This window comes from Phalangium opilio, unplaced genomic scaffold (assembly GCF_054372755.1).
Source record: "Phalangium opilio isolate 3A_F unplaced genomic scaffold, DU_Popi_V2 ptg000105l_1, whole genome shotgun sequence".
NCBI classification, from domain to species: Eukaryota; Metazoa; Arthropoda; class Arachnida; order Opiliones; family Phalangiidae; genus Phalangium; species Phalangium opilio.
The window spans coordinates 1,735,888-1,755,617 of NW_028324207.1; the positions used below are offsets into that span (position 1 = coordinate 1,735,888).

General features: G+C 37.4%; 1 protein-coding gene across 1 annotated transcript; it reads right to left on the reverse strand.

The window, feature by feature from the left end:
• Positions 1–909: 909 nt before the first annotated feature.
• LOC149625178 (zinc metalloproteinase nas-15-like) lies at positions 910–7,230 on the reverse strand. Its single transcript, XM_089851950.1, has 12 exons — positions 6,232–7,230; positions 4,493–6,142; positions 4,395–4,434; positions 4,095–4,147; positions 3,950–4,031; positions 3,759–3,879; positions 3,523–3,704; positions 3,238–3,453; positions 2,999–3,178; positions 2,266–2,421; positions 1,923–2,188; positions 910–1,863 (listed from the first exon to the last, which is right to left on the reverse strand). The coding sequence occupies exons 2-12, from the start codon at positions 4,571–4,573 to the stop codon at positions 1,753–1,755; spliced, it is 1,488 nt and encodes a 495-aa protein (XP_089708076.1). The 5' UTR covers positions 4,574–6,142; positions 6,232–7,230; the 3' UTR covers positions 910–1,752.
• Positions 7,231–19,730: the final 12,500 nt, after the last annotated feature.

The window sequence follows — 19,730 nt, forward strand, 5'->3', positions numbered from 1 at the left end:
AATTAACCTGTTATGTATTGACAAAGACCAGGAATTTCAATTTGGCACGGTACGTCGTTCCACGTTCCGTCAATTAACATTTGTCCACAAAATTCCACGTTACGTTGCTAAGAAAGTAGAAATGGTAAAAATCGCTAGAAATTGACGGAAAATCGTGTAGTTTTACTCTATTGGGTTCACCCGGCGCGTAGTTTTTGTAAATGGTAGGTGTACCGTCAACCCATTCTAGGTCCCCTTTCGGAGGGTTCTTCATTTTCAATCCAATCCATACTGGGCCCCGATATATTAGTTTTCCAAGAATTTGTCGTTCTATGAACACTGAAAAATAAAGGATGCGTGTCCTAGTTTGTAAATATCCTTTCGACCAATACTTATTTATTTTATGATAGCCTTATGTTTTGCGTTAATAAATTAAACTCACAATTTTCTTCGCTTGTTTTTATCATGGCGAGAGAACTTATTGAGGTGTCGTTTAGGCACAGGGCCTCCATATTTTTGAAGTTCGTTCTAGTGTCAATGTACTTAAAGCATTTCACAGTTTCGATAGTAATACCATATCGAAATTCTACCCAGCCTGGGGCGCAAGACCCTTCGGCAGTGACGTAATTCGTAAATGTACCAATTACAAAAAATGCCCAAGAAATGGCAAAAACTAAAAATATACAATGCGGTTGTTTATTTAAGCTATAGATCCAAATGCAAATAGAACCTTAGTCTGTGCTTTTCTTATTTTCAATTTGTCTTTGCCCAATACTATAGATATTTAAAAACACTTACCTGTTAGTTTCGGCATTTTCAATCGTTCTCAAAACGAAATTTAAAACGACACTCTAACGAGGAAGTTTTGTTTTATACCATTTAAATGCATTGTAAATTACGTTACATTTGAATCGGAACGTAAATTGTAAATTAAGTTTATATCATTATTTTTAATTCACTATAGAGTTGTAAATTCCATTATTAAAACGACAAATATTACATATATATACATAATTAATGACTATATTCTTTTAAGTCGTACTTTATTGATTCGGTTTTTGTAATAATTCTGGCTTATTTATATGATGCGGTCGATACGTATCGGTGTTTGTTGAGGAACATTTTCACTTGACGCTGTATTGTGTTTTAATTACGTTAGTTTTGATATAGTTAATTATTATTGACTTTTGAAACACGTCGGTATTTTGTATTTAAATTTTACGTCAATACCAGCAATGGTTGATTCACAATTTAAGTGTAAACGAAGCTTAGCCTAAGACCAGAAGTAGGATAAGGGACTAGAAGTACTAAGCTAACCAAATTCTTCACTTGGCGAAAGTGAATATTCTTGATAACAACACCAACGGTTGGCCCTCTGGTAGCGGTTTCTGAATTTTCCCTCCAAAACGTGAGACGCTCGTGGCGGTAGACGGCCGAACTAGATTCAAGCACCCGCGTCCGTGTGCCGCGGCTTTAGGTTGAGGGGAAGGGGGTAGGAAATTTGTTGGAACTTGACCAATTTTTTCTCTCTAGTGTAGGCGCGATGAAGCGGTATAAAATCCTCAAATTCGTTCACCAGTGCCAGGATCTACTACCAATGCTAGAGCTCTTTACTTCTAGTCCCTTATCTTACTTCTGCTAAGACCAATTTGACCCATGGTTCAATAGACCGGTTAGTATGATCAATTGCACTGAACCCAACTTAGAAGACGTCTCCTTTCTCGCATTGTAAAATCGGCCATTAAATGAAGTTTTTAAAATGGTTAGTCAATTTTAAATTTTAGTATAATCAGATTCGTAATCTATTGTACACGTTTTTAATAGAAAATTGTCGACGGCTATATCGCTATATAGTTTGGAACCCAATATGGCTTCAAATATAATCTACAACCAAATAATTAATATTTAAAATTGATTAACAAAATTTATTTAATTAAACTCACCTTAACGGGTGTTTTTGTTTGAAATGATAGTTTCATGGGTTGCCATTGTGGACCTTGATTACCATCGATTTTGGTTAAAAGTACAGTGCCTTCTTCATTAGACGCGTAAACGTTTAAAGTACCCATTTGTCCATTTCCACCCCACATAGAGTAACTAAATGAAAGACAGACGATGCTCTCGTCGGATTCTCCGCGAAATTCAGGCGAAATCAGTTTCGACTTTTGACCTTCTTTTTGAATTTCTGATTCCACGTAAACGTAGTACCCTGCAATAGACAATGTTAGCACCATGCTAAACGGAACAAGAATGGAATAATACGCATTACGTAATTGGTAATCTTACCAACCGTTTCCTCTCTGGTATGGTCAACTAATGGTCCAGAATATTGCACAAGTTGTAAACTCGCTGACATTCTATTCCAATTGAAATCGTTATCATCATGATGACTGAAGTCGCACATGTCAGTCTCAAAATCACACGCTACGAATGTTTTTGGGTCTATAAAAGATATTAAAGCAATTATTGGCGTAGTTTGGGAAATATTCAAGTAATTATTGGCGTAGTTTGGGAAATATTCAAGTAATTATTGGCGTAGTTAGAGCAATATTCAAGTAATTATTGGCGTAGTTAGAGCAATATTCAAGTAATTATTGGCGTAGTTAGAGCAATATTCAAGTAATTATTGGCGTAGTTAGAGAAATATTCAAGTAATTATTGGCGTAGTTAGAGAAATATTCAAGTAATTATTGGCGTAGTTAGAGAAATATTCAAGTAATTATTGGCGTAGTTAGAGAAATATTCAAGTAATTATTGGCGTAGTTAGAGAAATATTCAAGTAATTATTGGCGTAGTTAGAGAAATATTCAAGTAATTATTGGCGTAGTTAGAGAAATATTCAAGTAATTATTGGCGTAGTTAGAGAAATATTCAAGTAATTATTGCCGTACTTAGAGAAATATTCAAGTAATTATTGCCGTACTTAGAGAAATATTCAAGTAATTATTGCCGTACTTAGAGAAATATTCAAGTAATTATTGCCGTACTTAGAGAAATATTCAAGTAATTATTGGCGTACTTAGACATTGAGGTAAAGTGCCAGAATACTGTCCGTCAAACCTACACGTTCTGACGGCTGACCCAACCAATACAGTACCAGGTTCGCATGCGTAGCGAACCATGTCTCCCACCATGTAAGGACCACTAGATATTATTGATACGAACTTAGAAGTCTCGGGTTTATCGCATGCCATGATATCTGCGTGGAAGTATTAGTGTTAGCGAAAGCCTATCACGCTCTTCGAAAGTGAAACTCACCACATTCGTATAAGAGGTTGATTTTCTCAATGTCCAAATCGCTCAACCCTTTTCTCTGTCCAATAACGTTAGTGTATTGCGGTTGCAATACGTCAATAGTATTCTGTCCGTTGACGGAATAATCTTTATGGCCGTAATGCATTATTGACTCGTAGTCATACTCCGCCAAAGTATCCGCCAAATGTTCCGGATGTTTTTCGAAGTTAAATTTCATACCTGCGTATTGCGGCGAAACGCCAAAATTGTTAGTCTTTATTAGTCAATTGGCCAATTCGTAAAACTTACTCGGTTCGATGTTATCCGAGTTAACCTTAATATAATCATCACGGTCAGGTCGGTTATGTTCATGCCATAAACCCAAAGTATGCAATAGCTCGTGCAACGCGATTCCAGCACCCCTTTCCAAACATTGAGTAGGTAAATTGACTGATTGTCGACCACCGTATCTTCCGATGTCAGAGAAGCATCTTAAGGTGGTAATTTCATTAGAGGTTAAAGGTCAGATGGTAGCGTCCACTTACCCTCCTTTCTTCTTTGCGATAAGGACGTAATCGAATTGATCTCTCCTTGGAACGAAGGTAACGCAACTTTGCTCCTCGATGGTGTTCATTGCAGAAATGATTAGTTGTCTTTCAGGCGGATCTGATAATAATAAATTAACGTGGTGTAACTTGGTATATATATAATTTTACATATAATTTGGATACTTAACTGTAACCGGGATCTAAGGTGTAGGGTATTATCCTTTTGTTCCAGAGTCGATATTTGTCTTTGGGTGCCATGTAAAATGATACCTTAATCAATTAAAAATTGTATTAGATGAATTTTAAATTAATAGGAATGTTAATTATACCAACCGGATTGTTCCGAAATATTATATCACCTTTCACCAAAGTGACATTAGATTCTACTGTAAAACAAGGGCCAAAATCATTTTACAATACTCCGTGTGGTTTCCAAGGTACTAAGTTTGTACAGCACCCAACAATGATCTAAGGCTAAGGGTTTTCGTGAGCATCCCATGACCCCACTAACTAACTAACTGGGTATCAGCGCATAACTCCGTTGGCTATTACATAACCACACGGAGAAATGAATGTAGTTAGTTATCTAGTTTTTGTTATTTTGGTTATCTTTCCCAAAAAATTAAATCATACCATGATAATCAAATTCAGAATTACTGGTATCACCGTCAATCTGAAACATATTTAAATATTTAGCAGCAAATGAAACATATTGAAACGCGTATCTTTACCTTTAAGGGAAGCCCTTCGCAAAACCTCTGCGACAATATTAATAAACCTAAAATCAACCATAACCTAAATAAGGAACTCATTTTGTGTGGCCAACAATACGTTTCAGTGTTAATTACAATCACCTGTCTCTCAAAATTATCTCGAAAACAAAGCTTAAAATTATATCTTATCTCTTACTTATTATATCAGGAATACATAAAGCTAATAGGAAACATTAAGCCTCCATATCTTCCACCTCAATTTTTTACACGGGTTTTGTGGGCCGGGCTTGAGAACTTTCTGTCCGTCACGGCTCATAATTCTGACGTCTTCCTAACTGTTGTTTCATTGGTTGGTAGCAGCTCGAGTTCCTAGGCGCACGCAAGATGCAACGCGTAGCGAGATAGATTGTTCGCGAGTTCACACATAATCCGCCTAGATACGTTGAGAAAATGGTTAAACATGATTACCATTAGTTGTATGTATTCCTGATTATATTAAACGTGCTTGCTAATCTTTTGCTAATTGTGCAAAGTGTCACACGTGTAATTAATAGATATTTCCCAGCTTTAAACACATTTGTTGAGCACTGACAAAAGATTTAAGTTAAACCAGGGATAGATTTAATTTTAGAAGTAGGAATGGAGAACGGTTAGTAATTACTTTAGTCCGACTCCCTCCAACACGTGACGAAAATTTTAAATTAACTTATTGGCTCACTTAAACTGCGTTTTGATGACGTTGCTGACGGGGACGGAGAAAAATACGTAATTGCTTTTAACCTCTGTCGCTATGACCCGCCTCTTCTTTCATACCCCTCCGTCCCTTGGAAGGGGGTCCGGGACTTTGACGCGCGCCCAGACTACTCTGTTCTCCATTCCTACTTCTAAAATTAAATCTATCTCTGGTTAAATTAAAGAGTTTAAGAAAATGTGTGGCCCCAACCATCCCTTTAACAATTAAAAATAGAAGGTCGTATACGAAAACCTACAAAACAAAATTAAAATTAAAAAAAAATCTTCTATTTCCATTAAATCCCGCAAGACCCAACTTTCTTTTTAATTTGAAATTTCTCATTTCTTTTCTTTCCACGATATCTTTTAAATAGAGACGCTTTAGTTAAAGATTTATTTATTTCATGTCGACTTTTTAATTAATTCCCTTGACTAGTTCTACCCTAGCTTGAATCTGAAGGGTTAGTAACACACACTAGCGAATATCAGCGATTTGAACTATACCGCTTCAACAAACATATAAAAAGATTGGTCCTAAGTCATTAAAGGGATAGAATCGGATTTATCTGAGTTGGTCAAACTAACATTGGTTTTCTATAAATTAACCACCCCTAAAAACATGGGAGTCAGTAGAAATCGCGAGAAACATTTATTAATTAAAATAAACGTGAATAAAAATTAAAATTTTGAACGCCAGATTTAAAATCGGCCACCATTTTCAACCCACTACCTACGTAGGTAAAGTTCGGCCTCTGATTGGTTGCTAGTAGTTGGAATGAAAACTGTTGTTTTAGGAGTAAAAAGTAGTAGGAACGAGAATCTAGGTCAGCTTGCCTGGTGAATCGTCGTCTGCTTATATGCTTAAGAATGTCAGACGAGAAAGTATTTCTGATCATTCCGGTCCTGAATCTGAGGATGAAAGTTCGAACTCTGATTCTTTGGATTCAGAAAATTCGGAACAATTTATAATAAACGAATCCGAGGGTAGTTCTTCTGAAGTAGAAGAATTTGGTGCGCAGTCATACCATTTCGAGCCTCTGTCACTCCCGTCAATCTGTATCATACTGCGCTCACAGAATGAATCCCCCTACCAGTAGGAAAAACACTACGGAACCTAAGAGACTTATGAAGTCGAAATTGGAAGAGACAAACTAGTAACGTTTTTCGGTGGTTCGACTATGTATCACCAGGTGTCCTCATGATCGCAAAACAATAGCATTTTGGATCTTTCAATCGTAATTTAAAAATCATTAATTAAACTAAAATATAAAAACATATATTTTCAGAATCCTTATTTGTCTATCTATCGAAATAAATTAACCTTATAGGGATTTATTGCAATGAAATTAAAAGAAAGTATCCCTTTAACCCTTTAAAATGAACGCAACAAAAGCTGGAGTTTCAAGTCAAACAAAAGGATAAGTCTGGAAGCGCGAATGGGAATAGGGATTTTGGGAATTGAAAGAAAAAAACTTAAACTTGGAAAGATTAAGATGTGGGTTGTAATCGTAAGACAATATTTTGCAAAATAGGTGATATTTAAAATTATTGTTTGGGAATAAACTAGCTTGTTTTATTGATCTGTCGTTATTATACAGAACGGCTCCTCGATAAAACTTGTTTTTGTAGTACCAAGAAGCGATATCTAGTCTACTAGGGAGAAGGTAAAAATTCACCACATATCCAGTTTTCTCTCCAGTCCAAACGTAGGTCCAGAGTTAATCCCCGCCTCTAAATTACAACCAGCATATCATTGGTTCTTGAAAACTCACGTAGCGTGACGCGAATGACGAAAATTACGTATTTTCCGATTGAGGAGAGGCGAAATAGCCCGGGCTCCTTTTACGTCCCCCTTGTATTTTGAAAGGGGAACTGGGACTATGGCGCTCGAATACTAGGGCATTTTATAGCTTCTCCCTAATAAACCAGGTATCACTTCTTGGGGCACTCCGACATAGCTCCGAGCAGTCCAATTGATACACTATTAGACTCTTAGCTTTGGCTTCAAAAACGAGTTCATTCCAGTCCTTTCTTAAATGTCCTTGTTGAAAAAAGCTTTTTTATCCCCCAAAAAATAGCAGGTTTTATTAAAAGGGCTAGGTTTTTTTGCGGGCTACAAAAGAATATATTGTCAAGAGAATGGGATGTATCTGTAATCATTAAGAGCCGAAAACTTTGCTTGCTAACTCTCGAGATCTTGAAAATCCTTTTTTTTTAGTTTCGAGGATTCCTTAAATCTTTCTCACTTGGGATATATATGTACATACCAAATAGAGTCAAAGCTAAAACTTTCCAAGGGAGTCTTCGCTCCAGTTAATCTGATACACCCTTAAATCAATGAATTTTCATTAAACGCGGTGAACATCATTTACTTTAGGAGAAAGACTAAATAGAATTGGTGCGTAGTTTCGGAAATATTGAGTTTTTACTCAAATTGTGAAGCTGAAGGGTGGGTGTGGCCGAACAGCATAGACCCTTAAAGAAAATAAACAAGCTGGACACCTTATATCGCCGAGTCGGGATTTTTCGAATAGAGTACCAACGCCATCTAGTGGCGAAAGGTTTCGTTGAATAAATTTATTCGTCTGCTCTTTCAATTTCAAAAAACTTTACTAAGCCTTTGCCAAAATCTAAAACTGTGTAATTTCAATGACAAGCTTTGGAAATCTCCTTACCTTTCTACGATTTGAGACTCCATTGCGAAAAACAACAAGGTAATTACCTTGTGAGCTTGTGGTAAAGCGAAATCTGCTCTAAAAGAGTTCCTAAATCACTTTCACCTGAAACTTCAGTTCCCAAGTTCCGCCATTAAATTTTTAAAGTACACTTCCTTGCCACTACTGCGCAAAATCGGCCCATAGCCACGTTACATGAAAAGGATACATACTGAGGCCTAGAATATTTACTTTTTAATAAAAAAAGCGTTTAAAAAATTAATTAAACAATTTTAACACAATAATATTCTCAAGAAATATCCCTCTTAACCTTGACTGACGACTAGCTTTTGTCTTAATGATTAAGTTAAGGTAATAATCAGGGAAACTCTGAAATGTCAGGAAATTCGAACTACGGGCGTCATATGTAGTAGTGAGGAACACCTCGGTATGTACCCAAAACGAATAGATTTAAACCTTAACGTAATTATATCTTTTTTTTCTCGTTTAATGTTCGACTATCTGTTACATCCCACATAGGGACACTAAATAGCGTTTCCAAGGACCACTGACCATTTTCTGTTGTAATGGGAATGGCGGCTTAAATTTATCGAGTGGTTTAGTTAAGCACCGATTTTAGAAACCTAAAATTAAACAGTAAAAGAAAAATGATAAACAACGTAGTGTATACGATAATAAATCTTGAGTAGTTTTAATATAATTTTTAGTATTTTAGGATTTAAAAATACACTTATTTTTTGGTTTAACTAAGAGGAAAAGGTGAGGAGCTCTGTAGTTACACAGCGGCGGTAAAATTGATCGATGAATACTGAAAGTCCATTTTCAGTAAGCGAAAACGCGACGAAAATTCACTTACCGCGCGCAAAAATCTAAACGGAATTCTTAGAAATCATGACATTTTTCAGGGACGACTTCTATCATGTTGAAACAGCGAGTTCATTGAAATGCTGGTGAACGCTAATCTCTAATTTCCTTGCTGATATAGCATACCGTTCTGTTATTATTATGTCATAATTTCGTATTGTAAGCGCTTTCCCATGAATTTTTAAAACCGCATCCTAGGCCCATAGGAAATATTTAAAAGATCCATGGCATTGAAAAATGGGCATAGCCATAGTTTAAACTTGTAGCTTCACGCGAGATGTCGTTACGATAGCGGTATGACACTGGCTATGAAATCCAATTTCCTCTAGACTGTAATACCAAAGTAGATAAAGTAAAATGTCATTTAAAATGCTGGTAAAGAACTTGAGAGGATTTAAGTTTCATTAGTTGCGGAAATTGGGAAGAACTGCAGCGTTTTAAATGAAGAAATACCGTTGTTTTTCTCGAAAGCCGCCTTTTGCAGCAGATGCACGCAACCCAACCCAACCTAAATCCCTGCAGTTTCTATTAAAGTTTAAGCTTTAATGTAATAGCGTTGCACGCTCCTCTTCGAGCGAAGGATCTTTTCGTACGCCAAGAGAAAATTAAATTAGGAAATAGCGTAGGATTTAAGTTTCGTTTTCGTCTTTTAATTGAACGCGAAGAAAGAAAGTTGCCGTTATTTTTTTAACCCATCTGACATTCTTCAACATTCATGGTCTTACGCGTAATCTCTTCAGTACTGTCAAGGGTACAGCGTGTACGCTGCTGAGTGACTGTTCCTATTACGCTACCCACGAGAGAGAGATGGTTCCGAATAGATACTCACTTATCACTATTCAACCGTGTAATTGTTTTCCGTTTTCGACTAGGCTCTGATGGATTCATTTTAGACTTTGGTTTCATACGTTTCTCTTTTTGCTTGCATCTTTTGATCAGTCAGCTGTGCAGAGTGTTTCTTGGTCTGTATATGTGATCTTTGCGCGATTTCGAGTCAAAAATGTAATTTCTGTGATAATTTGTCGTCCGGGCTGGCCACTGTTTTCAAATTATAATTGTAGTGTATTAATTTAATTAGCATTGTCTTTCAGTTTCTTAAATTAATTAAGGGGTTATTCATTGATTGGTTAAAACTTTGACCAATGATAACATCAAAATGATATTTGCGGGAACTTGAAAAAACAAATGAAAATGGTCCGATCTTTTAGGTTTATTATCAGGTACAACTTTGAAATTCAATTAAAAATCAATTTATCGTTTTTGTTCGAACCAACTGTTCATTCTACCTTTAAAAACCTCTAAACGTGTTCCTTATGGCCTTCAGTTTTTTTTGTCCCTGAATTTAAGACCCCGGGAAGTTAATATCTTGAAAGAATACATAGTAGTGAATTTATTGGACGAAATTGTGTGACATTTTGGAATCTGTGTATACATCAATTCTTAGGAGACACAAAATTGCTTCTCTTTCTGGGAAAAAGGAAGCCTTTAGTAAACTTACTATAATTCTTGTCAAAGGTTAAAATTTATAAAATGCTCTAACACTATATCAACTGTGTTTTTTCACTTGGCCCATTTTACCTTTTAGCTACGCTGTAACGTAGGTCGCCAATTCTCGAGCAGCCGACAAGCGTACTCTATAAATCTTTGACAATGGTCGTCTATTCGCACCTGAGACCAGCGAGGCTTCCTTCTTTATACAATAGCGATAAACTTGGGCCATATATATGCTCGTCTCACGCGTATAACAAACCTTATACTACAAACTAAAATATATATACAGTGACTGTCTTTCTTAAAATATTTTTCTTCTCATTTTTCGTTCTTTCCAAAGATTTTCTTGTTTTTAATGTGTTTAGTGTAAGGGGTACCAACGGTAGATGACATGGTGTTGGTTGATGCTTTCTATGAAATGAACAGTTGTACAACCCTTTGATGCGTAAAATTATAGAGGTCAACAGGTCATAACTTCAAACAAGGATTTTCTTGTTCTTAATGTGTTTAGTGTAAGGGTCTGGGTAACAACAGTAGATGGCATGGTGTTCGTTCGTGATTTCTATGAAGCAAACAGTTTTATAGCCCCTTGGAAGAGGTCAACAGGTCATCACCTCAAACAAAACATTTCTTGTTTTTAATGTTTAGATGACACGGTGTTAGATTTCTATGAAGGAAACAGTTGCATCCCAACACTTTAGAAGGGGAAATTATAGAGGTCAATAGGTAATGACCTCAAACAGAAACAGACTGCAAACTCTTTTAGGTATGGCACCATGGGGAAAAGAGATAAGATGGAGCGGTAATGATAATGGGCGACGTGGGGCAATGAGTCTCCCAATGTGCCTTTCGCACTATGCTACCCTTCGGTAGGCGACTGTTAGGTGCTGCCGTGTAGCGCTATCATATTTGTATGGGAACTAGCTTCTTTTTTAGGACACAGGGGGCACCCTCGACGTTTCCGTACCGTACGACCCAACCGAAACGCTGAGAATGCTGGGGGAACATCGTTGTCGTAGGTGGTGGGTTTACAGACTGAAACCTTATAGGTGTTGAGGTTCGGCTCCATCTCTCTCTCCTTCAAGCTGATAGTACCTTATGTTAGGTGTCGTTTAACAAATTGTCGGTTTGCGGTCATCGGTTCTCGAATTTAAACACCGGCTCCAGGAAAAACCTGGAAAACTCATGGAGTGAATTTGGAAATTAACTTGAAAACTGAAATTGAAATCTGCGCGAAAGACCCCTTCATATATTTCACACGAGAATAAATTTGATTACATACCTACCTTAAAAAATGTTGCTAATACTCTAGGGGCTTTCCCGGGTACATTTCTTTCGCTTTTTCCCAGAACCATATAAATTCTAAACCATATTCAGTCGGTATCTATGTAAAACATTCATGGTATGTCTGTTCCGAAGCTTCATATACCTGCCTAGAAGTACACGATAGTAAAGCTTAGGTTCGAATAAAGAACTGCCATTATCAAGATTCGTCGAGGTAGAATGAGTCGTGAAGACCGCACTTCGGGTTAGTGTTGAACTTCTAATTTAACGAAAGACTCTCTCATAACTTCTTAGAATCACAAAACTGAGTCTCTCGGGGTGAAGGAACTGAAATTGAGGTTGTTTTTTTATTATTACATTAAAATCGTGGAAATATATTTTACCTCAAAACTGGGAAGTGGAACGAACGTTCTTTTTTTTTTAAGAGGACCTGCAAATAATTTTTGCGACCAAATCAGGATTTGCAGTGAGCAGTGATAGATTAAATTTTAGAAGTAGGAATGGGCGTCAAAGTCTCGGACCCCTTTCCACATGACGGAGGGGCATGAAAGAAGAGGCGGGTCATAGCGGCAGAGGTAAAAAGGAATTACGTATTTTTCGCCGTCCCCGTCAGCAACGTCATCAAAACGTAGTTTAAGTGAGCCAATAGGATAATTTAAACTTTTCGTTACATGTTGGATGGAGGGGCTCTATACAGGGCTATGAGTCGGACTGAAGTAAATACTAACCGTTCTCCATTCCTACTTCTAAAATTAAATCTATCCCTGCAGTGAGCTTAGGAGAATGTATGCAGGCCACTGTTTTCAAGTTATGTTTGGATTAATTTTACGGATGACCCCTTGAATTTAATTAAGAAACTGAAAGACCTTGATTTCTAATTTAATTAAGGGGTCATCCCTAAAGGACTCAAATCATAACTCGAAACCCGTACTGCAAAATGTAATAGAACATGTTCGACTCAAATTGGCCCAAATAATATCCCCTTAATTTATGGCAGACTTATCAGATACAATCTGTATATTATATTTTTGTATCGACATATCGCTCTCAAAGTTTTCCCATCCCCTATAGGGAATATTTATAAGAACCAAGCTTAATTAAAGCTAACTCTTTTGAATGGAAAACTGTTCCAATCCTTTGATGCAATCAAGTTTTTGCGGCGTTTAAGAAAGTCTTTCGAGGAATAAGTAACTAAGCTTTGAATTTTGTCACAACTTTTCTTCTTTCTCATCTGTTCATCCAAGCTGTGAAGAAACTCTTTTTTTTGGGTTAGGACGTTTACGCATACATACGCTAAAGTGGTATAGTGGAAGACAGGAAAGTTAAGCGAGTTCTTCTGGAAGAATGTTCTTCAAGAGCAACCCCTGTGTCGCTTAGTTAGGAATAAATTATTCAAACACGACTCTCCGATTTTATCCCCCATCCCTTCTCAATTCTCTCCTTCTCTTAAATTGAGAGCCATTGTTATTGTTGCATTTTCAAGAAGTACTAAAGAAGCTCGTTAGAAGGCGTGTTTCATTTTGCAGCACCAGATTTGAACTACGAATTCTCCCTGAAGCAAATTAAACAATAATATCAAGCGCATTTCCTTCCAATTAATCAAATGAACAAACCCAATTGGCTAAATATTTTGCTCTTTTATAGCGGAATTAAAACAATATAACTGGTAAGACCAGAAGGAGATAATAGAAGAAGGATGACACTCTGTATGCTCTTAATACTTTAGTTGTGGAACATGATTCTTCCCATGGCTGACCCTTTTTGTTTGCTCTCCCACTCATGAAACTTCAGATGGGCGTCGCAACGTGCTGGGGTGAATTCTATAACTGTTTGGTTCTAAATCCTCAGCAATTAACCCACAAACCTTGATCGTCTTGACGTTGGACAAATTCCTCAAGCACACGCACGTTGGCAAATAGTTAAGCGCTAATAGAAAAATGATGAGGGAACTATTTATCGCGTATGTGATTCGGTTTAGTAACCTTGCTTCAAATGTTAATCTGATGTTGTGAAGAATCATGTTACAATTACCCCGCTTTGTGGTGCACTTCCCTCGAAGAGTATTATATACATCTGTAATATTAAAGTAGAGTGATCACTGATTGGTATTGAGGAAGAGATCAAGACTCGGAGGAGGGTTAGTGCAGGTCGTGAACACCATACTGGGAAGACGGTAAAATTCGAGGCTTTCATTAACCTCCCCAGTGTCTATCTCATTTTATAAATTATTTCTATTTATCATTGCTAATATTAAGGGTAAGGGTTTGTCTCTCTTAAATTATACAGTATCACTAGCTTGACTCTCAGTTTCAAAGTATAGAGGTGATGTTTTTTATCCTTTTTGCGAAAATCCCTTGCATACAGTAGCGCGCGTTTGCGTCGCCTTGGCTCTAACAGGGATTTGGACGCAATTTCGTTGCGCCATGTTCAGATCAGGGGTGGTTTGTGGAAAGAACCAATAAAGTAGGGACAGCAATCAACCCACACCTATAGAAACATTTCGGTAATTCCAATTACTTCGTGAATACGTTAATTTCACTAAGCCTTTGTTTGCTGGATTTTGATTTTTCACGCGATACAAAAAAGAATGATTTCACGTGATAAGTGAATAGGCTCGGTTGTAAGGATCCCCTCCAGTCCATTTTTAATTCCTCTGTTATTGCAGAGAAGTGTAGAGTTATCGCTTCCCCGTATAATTTCAAGGCAATTCGTTCTTCCTGGGATGAAAAACAAAGCTACACGACCCTTTTCGTTAGCAGCTGCAGTACAACGAACAAACGTCTCTGTTTCGACAATTATATTTTACTCTAGTTATATACGAACGCAGTTTCTTCATCGAGGATTGTTTTTCAATTCAAACCTAATTATAAAAGACTGATGTTTCATCTTCAAGTGTAAATCCTGCTCTCCTCTTCGCATGTATAAATTTTATATTATCATTTCAAAATTATGCGTTGCGCATTTCTAGGAACAAAGATTAAATTTATACGAAAATAATACTAAGATAACCATAGACCCTCGAGATAGATCCATATTTATGTAGAGTATGATAGGGTTATGATTATAATGAGCTCTTCCTATGAAATTTAAACGTTAATTGCATCAAGTTTTGTCAGTATCAAGTTTAAAATTTAAAGGAAATTCTTGGAAGAAAACAAGATTAAGAATCGATGATATCCTCTTTGAAGTAAGGTACTGTAACAACCAATTTAATTTAAGTTTCCGTTGCAATAATTTCTCGTTTTGTCTCCTGGGAAATTTTGACAGTTCAAAAGTTCTTTCTTGATACCGCATTGTCTTAATTCAGTCTGAACTTGAATGTACAAATTAAAGTATTCTACTGGATTGTTAAAGGGGTTTGTTGGCTCGTGGGACGGACGAACGACGATCTGAGCAGGTGCGTAAAAAAGGAGAGGCCCTTTAATTCTTCAAAGGAACAGTCTTCAAAGATGATACTTGACTTACGTTACAGTTCATTAAATTCGACCAAAACATTGAAATTAATTTTTAATCTACTTTCAAAGCTAAGCCAGGGATAGATTTAATTTGAGAAGTAGGAATGGAGAACAGAGTAATCTGGGCGCGCGTCAAATTCCCGGACCCCCTTCCACGGGACGGAGGGGAATGAAAAAAAGAGGCGGGTCATAGCGACAGAAGTAAAAAGGAATTACGTATTTTTCGCCGTCCCAGTCAGCAACGTCATCAAAACGTAGTTTAAGTGAGCCAATTGGGTAATTTAAATTTTTCGTTACGCGTTGGAGGGAGGGGCTCCATACTGGGCTATGAGTCGGACTGAAGTAAATACTAACCGGTCTCCATTCTTACTTCTAAGATAAAATCTATCCCTGGTTAAGCCTAATAGCTCCAACCATATTTACTCAAAAAATACCAACATAAAACTTGTTTGAACACTTCATAGCCCCTTTAATCAAAACAAAACAGGAAAAAAAGAATTTGCATTCGTTAAAAACATAACAGAGCGATATGGTTACGCTGCTATATCCTGTTTGTTCATTTAAAGCACTTATTCGTTGGAAAGCAAAGTGGCGTGCGATTAGACAGCCGATGTTTTCCTTCTCTCGGTTTCAGTCAGGGAATTTCGTAAACGCGTTTAAATTTACCCCGGCTATTTTCTCCTCTTCGTGAAACAAGCAAAAGAGTTATTCCTAAAAGTTTTCCGAAACGAGATCTGCGGGATTTCGGTTGCGCGCAAGGGTTAAATCGACCTGGCACATTGTCAAGCCAATGAGACTCGCCAGATGTACTGGTGTAGTAATACTAAGTTCTGCATGAACGTACACTACTCAAAATAGGGAGGAATAGGAAAATAGGAACATCTAGGAGTAAAATAGACGAAATATTCTCCGCCCCTGAGGAGGAGGCGAACGTTATTTTGAACGCTCATGAAATTATACCCAAAGTAGAACCAGGCCCAAGATAGAAACAGGCCTACCTAAACGCGTAATAATTTACTGTACTCTGGGGACAACTCGAGTATGCTACTAGGTACTTGAGCAAACCGAAAATGTAAATTCATTTACCAGCACCGTCCAGGTGTTGCGCAACTCGAAATCTAATCTATTATTATAATCTCCTTGAAGCAAATTTAAATATAATTAATTTCTAAGGCATTCCGTTACTAGATCAATGCCTCAATTCATTCAAATAAACCCAATTGACTAAATAATTTCTTCTTTTAGAGTAATTAAAACAAGATAATTGGTAATATTAAAGCTAGGCTCGGCTGTGGTCTAGTTTAAACAAATTCCACTAGATGCTCTCATAACCGAGGGGTGGAGTTGACTCACCCTCTAAGCTTAGCAAAGGCTAGTTTCAGCTCCGCCCTCATGGACGAGTTCTGATTGACTCCTGCCTTTAGCAAGGTAAAATTTATGTGTAGAATATCAGCCAAAATGTTAGCGGTGCCTCACGAGCCGACATTGCTTTAAGGTAGAGTGATCACCGATTGATCTCTAGCCAATTAAGTTAGTAGAGATTTGGGTAGAAGGGTTGGTGTGGGTCGCAAACACAATACTGGTAATAGACTGCATCCCCATTGTCTAGCATGTCTCTCTGAAAATTATTTATGGGCCCTATTTTGGTAATTCCAAAACACTCCTTTGAACGGGGTTTTGCCTTTTATTCTCGTAGCTTTTACGAAAGGAAAATTTCCCTCCTTTCCTTTGCATTATCATTACACCTTTACCCTTCGCCTAGAGTGCAGGAAAAATGAAGGAAGGGGGGAAAAAATATTTTTCCTGAAAACTTAAAATTTCCAACGGTAGTATAAAAATGACAGGAAGTTTGGGGACTTGAGGTTTATAGTACTTAATAGTCGAGCGTTCCTATCGGGCGGTTTTATGTCAACCGACAAGATGAATTTACCTTCGGGTCCCGAGTCTTTTCTTTAATTCGATTTAGAACTAGACATGGTTTTTTTTATACCTATATACTCGTATGCAGCTAAGAGCTGGAATTTTATTTTATTTTTTTTTGACAGGTAAGCTTAAATTTTTAAAGCAATTCAAGATTTACTGGGTTAACTACGTTGTGCGTGGATTAAAAATTGCAGTACGTATAGTGTGTAATAGATTATACAAACACGCTTTTAAATACAATAGAATTATAACAATAGGGAGATAATACTCAAAGGGACCATCTCGCATTAGGAAAGTTGTGACGTAAAGGTTGGATAGAGTACCAATGAACTCAGCTCACCACGAGCGATATATAACTAACGTCCCCTTACGGTGAAGATGAAACTCATTATACCGCTAATTGCGTTTAATTTTTCATTTGAACCATCTTGTGGCATCTTTGCCAGGGGCAAGCCAACATTTTCTATATGAGCGGTGGGCAAAATGGCTGCCTAATTTTAAAGTCCCATAGAGTAGAACGTGGTTGGCACGCCCCTGATCTTGGCCTTTCTATTGGTTGAGTAGTTTATCATCTGCGAAGAAAACGTTCTATCCAAAAATAGAAGTATTAAATCACGTAATGGAGTTCCAGTACCTCTAGCGGTGTAGCTAAAATACAGCGCCCTCACTAGATTTGATGGAACGGAGAAAAAGAGTTACATCACAGAAAACTCCTTTTAACTCTGTCGTAGCATAGGAAATTGATCCCTTGGAGTTGTATTAAATCCTTATGTTTAGAGAAATGGAAAATAATACATAAAGTAGACTTTGCATAATCCATTATACATTTTTCAATATGGATAAATTTTGACTGCTTGGTAAAATGAATGATTACGATGCTTTTTTCTAAGGGATAAACTCCTGTCTTCCGTTTATGGGATGGTCCCGATCCGTCGAGCTAACTTATAGTCTTGGTAAAGGGATCCGCTCCTCGTTCATCTATCACTCAGTCCAAAGTCCTAATTGCTCCTACCAATTTTATCCCCGAACTTGGGGAATACTTCGGAAATATTGAATGTCTCGTATCTGGAAACTTGTTCAAAACCCTTCTCTGCTAGTTTTGGATCTCTACTCTAGTTTTAAAAGGGGCTAAAAAAGTAGTCTTTCCGAGTACCAATTAACCCATTATTGATTAGTGCTCCCGAACAATTTCCTCTCTTATAAAGCTCACATGCAACGGGACAATAATAATGACTAAAAACTTAGACTTACTATTTCATTAACGTCACTACAAATTTTTAGGAAGTACCAGCAAAGAAATAATAGACCCTGGGGCCGCTTTATAAATAGTTAAAGGGCTGTCCGACCCCTCTTCTTTTTACCCACCCGCTATGCTAAGCTCTATGAAGAAGACTAAACATCCCAACTGTATGGACGCAAAGACGTCAGATAGGGCTTGAAAGTTGCAAGTCCGATAAAGTCTTGTTTGAAGCCATATGTAACGTCTTTGTTGTCCATAAACAAATAAATGTTCCGTCTTAAGAAAAAACGTGGTCAAACACCAGTCTCTATTTGAAAATGGTAATGGTACATTTACTTCCCCCCTGTGATCCCACAGAGATCTTTGGGACATAGAAATCACTCCACCAGTTTTCCCATCCACTCTTGGGTTTAAGATCCATGATTTACACTACATTTTTTTTAGTAACTATCAACATTTTAGAGTTTTAATCGGTTTTTGATGTTAAATATGAACTTACCGTTCGCATTTGGACTTTACTATTCCCCATCTCTTCCACCCCCTGTCCTTTATGCATTTCCCCTTTTCCCAGAACATCGCAGTCCCAGTCGTTTCTCTTAGCTGGAGCCCTTTAGTTTAATCAAGTCGCCGGCCCTTTCCATATCTTCACACGTAATTAATCTAATTATAATTAATGCCCCCCTTTGGTCTCCTAAAATTTCCCTCGTGCACCAACCGTGCCTTACTACTGTACCTAGTTTCAGTTACTAATATTACTCCGCACCGTGTTTCTAGTAATCTAAACCAAGACCATGTAAGTATGGACTTGCAATCGTGTTTTAACTTTAAGATGGTGCCAGTAATAAACTTCCAATTTTTTGTTGTTGGAATTTTTTATATTGGAAATATTGGTGACGTTCATATTTTTTGCCCCTGTGCACCTAGGGTCGTACGGTACTGAATCGTAAAGGACGCCCTTCTGTCTTAAAAATAGAAGCTAGTTCTCATACATATACAATGCCGCTACGCGGCAGCACTTAACAATCGCCTACCGAAGGGTAGAGGCGTACGCGAGGTATACTGGGAGAGTTACGGTGCCGCAGGTCGCCTATCATAATTTCCAATCCATCTTATCTCATTCATCCCTGCATAAATGGCACTTGCCTGGTGATAGTTGATACTCCCCGTTATAGATGGCGCCATCGGCAAATTTCCAAACTATTCTCTCTTATTTAGGTTTCTAGTCCTTTCTTAAACGTTCTGTCTAAACTTTGGCAAATAGGACTGAAGCTTGTAAATAACGAGAAATTGGTAACAACACCGAGACCGAGTTGTTGTTAGGTCAACGTTGCCAATATATGTATATCGAATTTGGCGGTGTACCTACCGCGTAACTCGCTAGAATTTTGAAGTTCTGTTTATGCAAGTTGTTCAAAACCTTCTATTGTATATTTGTTCCAACTTAAAAATAGTTACAAGAGTTTAGTTAACAATCGGTACGACTTCTAACAGAAGGAAATAATAGCAGAAGAATGACACTCTGTATCCTCTTAATACTTATGTTATGTAACGTGATTCTTCCCAGGCTCACCCTTTTTGTTTGCTCTCCCGCT

Bases quoted from the DNA above. Each gene is read 5' to 3' on its own strand.
- LOC149625178 (XM_089851950.1), bottom strand. From the start codon at position 4,573: ATGAGTTCCTTATTTAGGTTATGGTTGATTTTAGGTTTATTAATATTG. The intron at 3,705-3,758 runs GTAAGTGGACGC...TACCACCTTAAG, and splicing joins ATCGCAAAGAAGAAAGGAGG to ATGCTTCTCTGACATCGGAA. The intron at 3,454-3,522 runs GTAAGTTTTACG...CGCAATACGCAG, and splicing joins CTCGGATAACATCGAACCGA to GTATGAAATTTAACTTCGAA.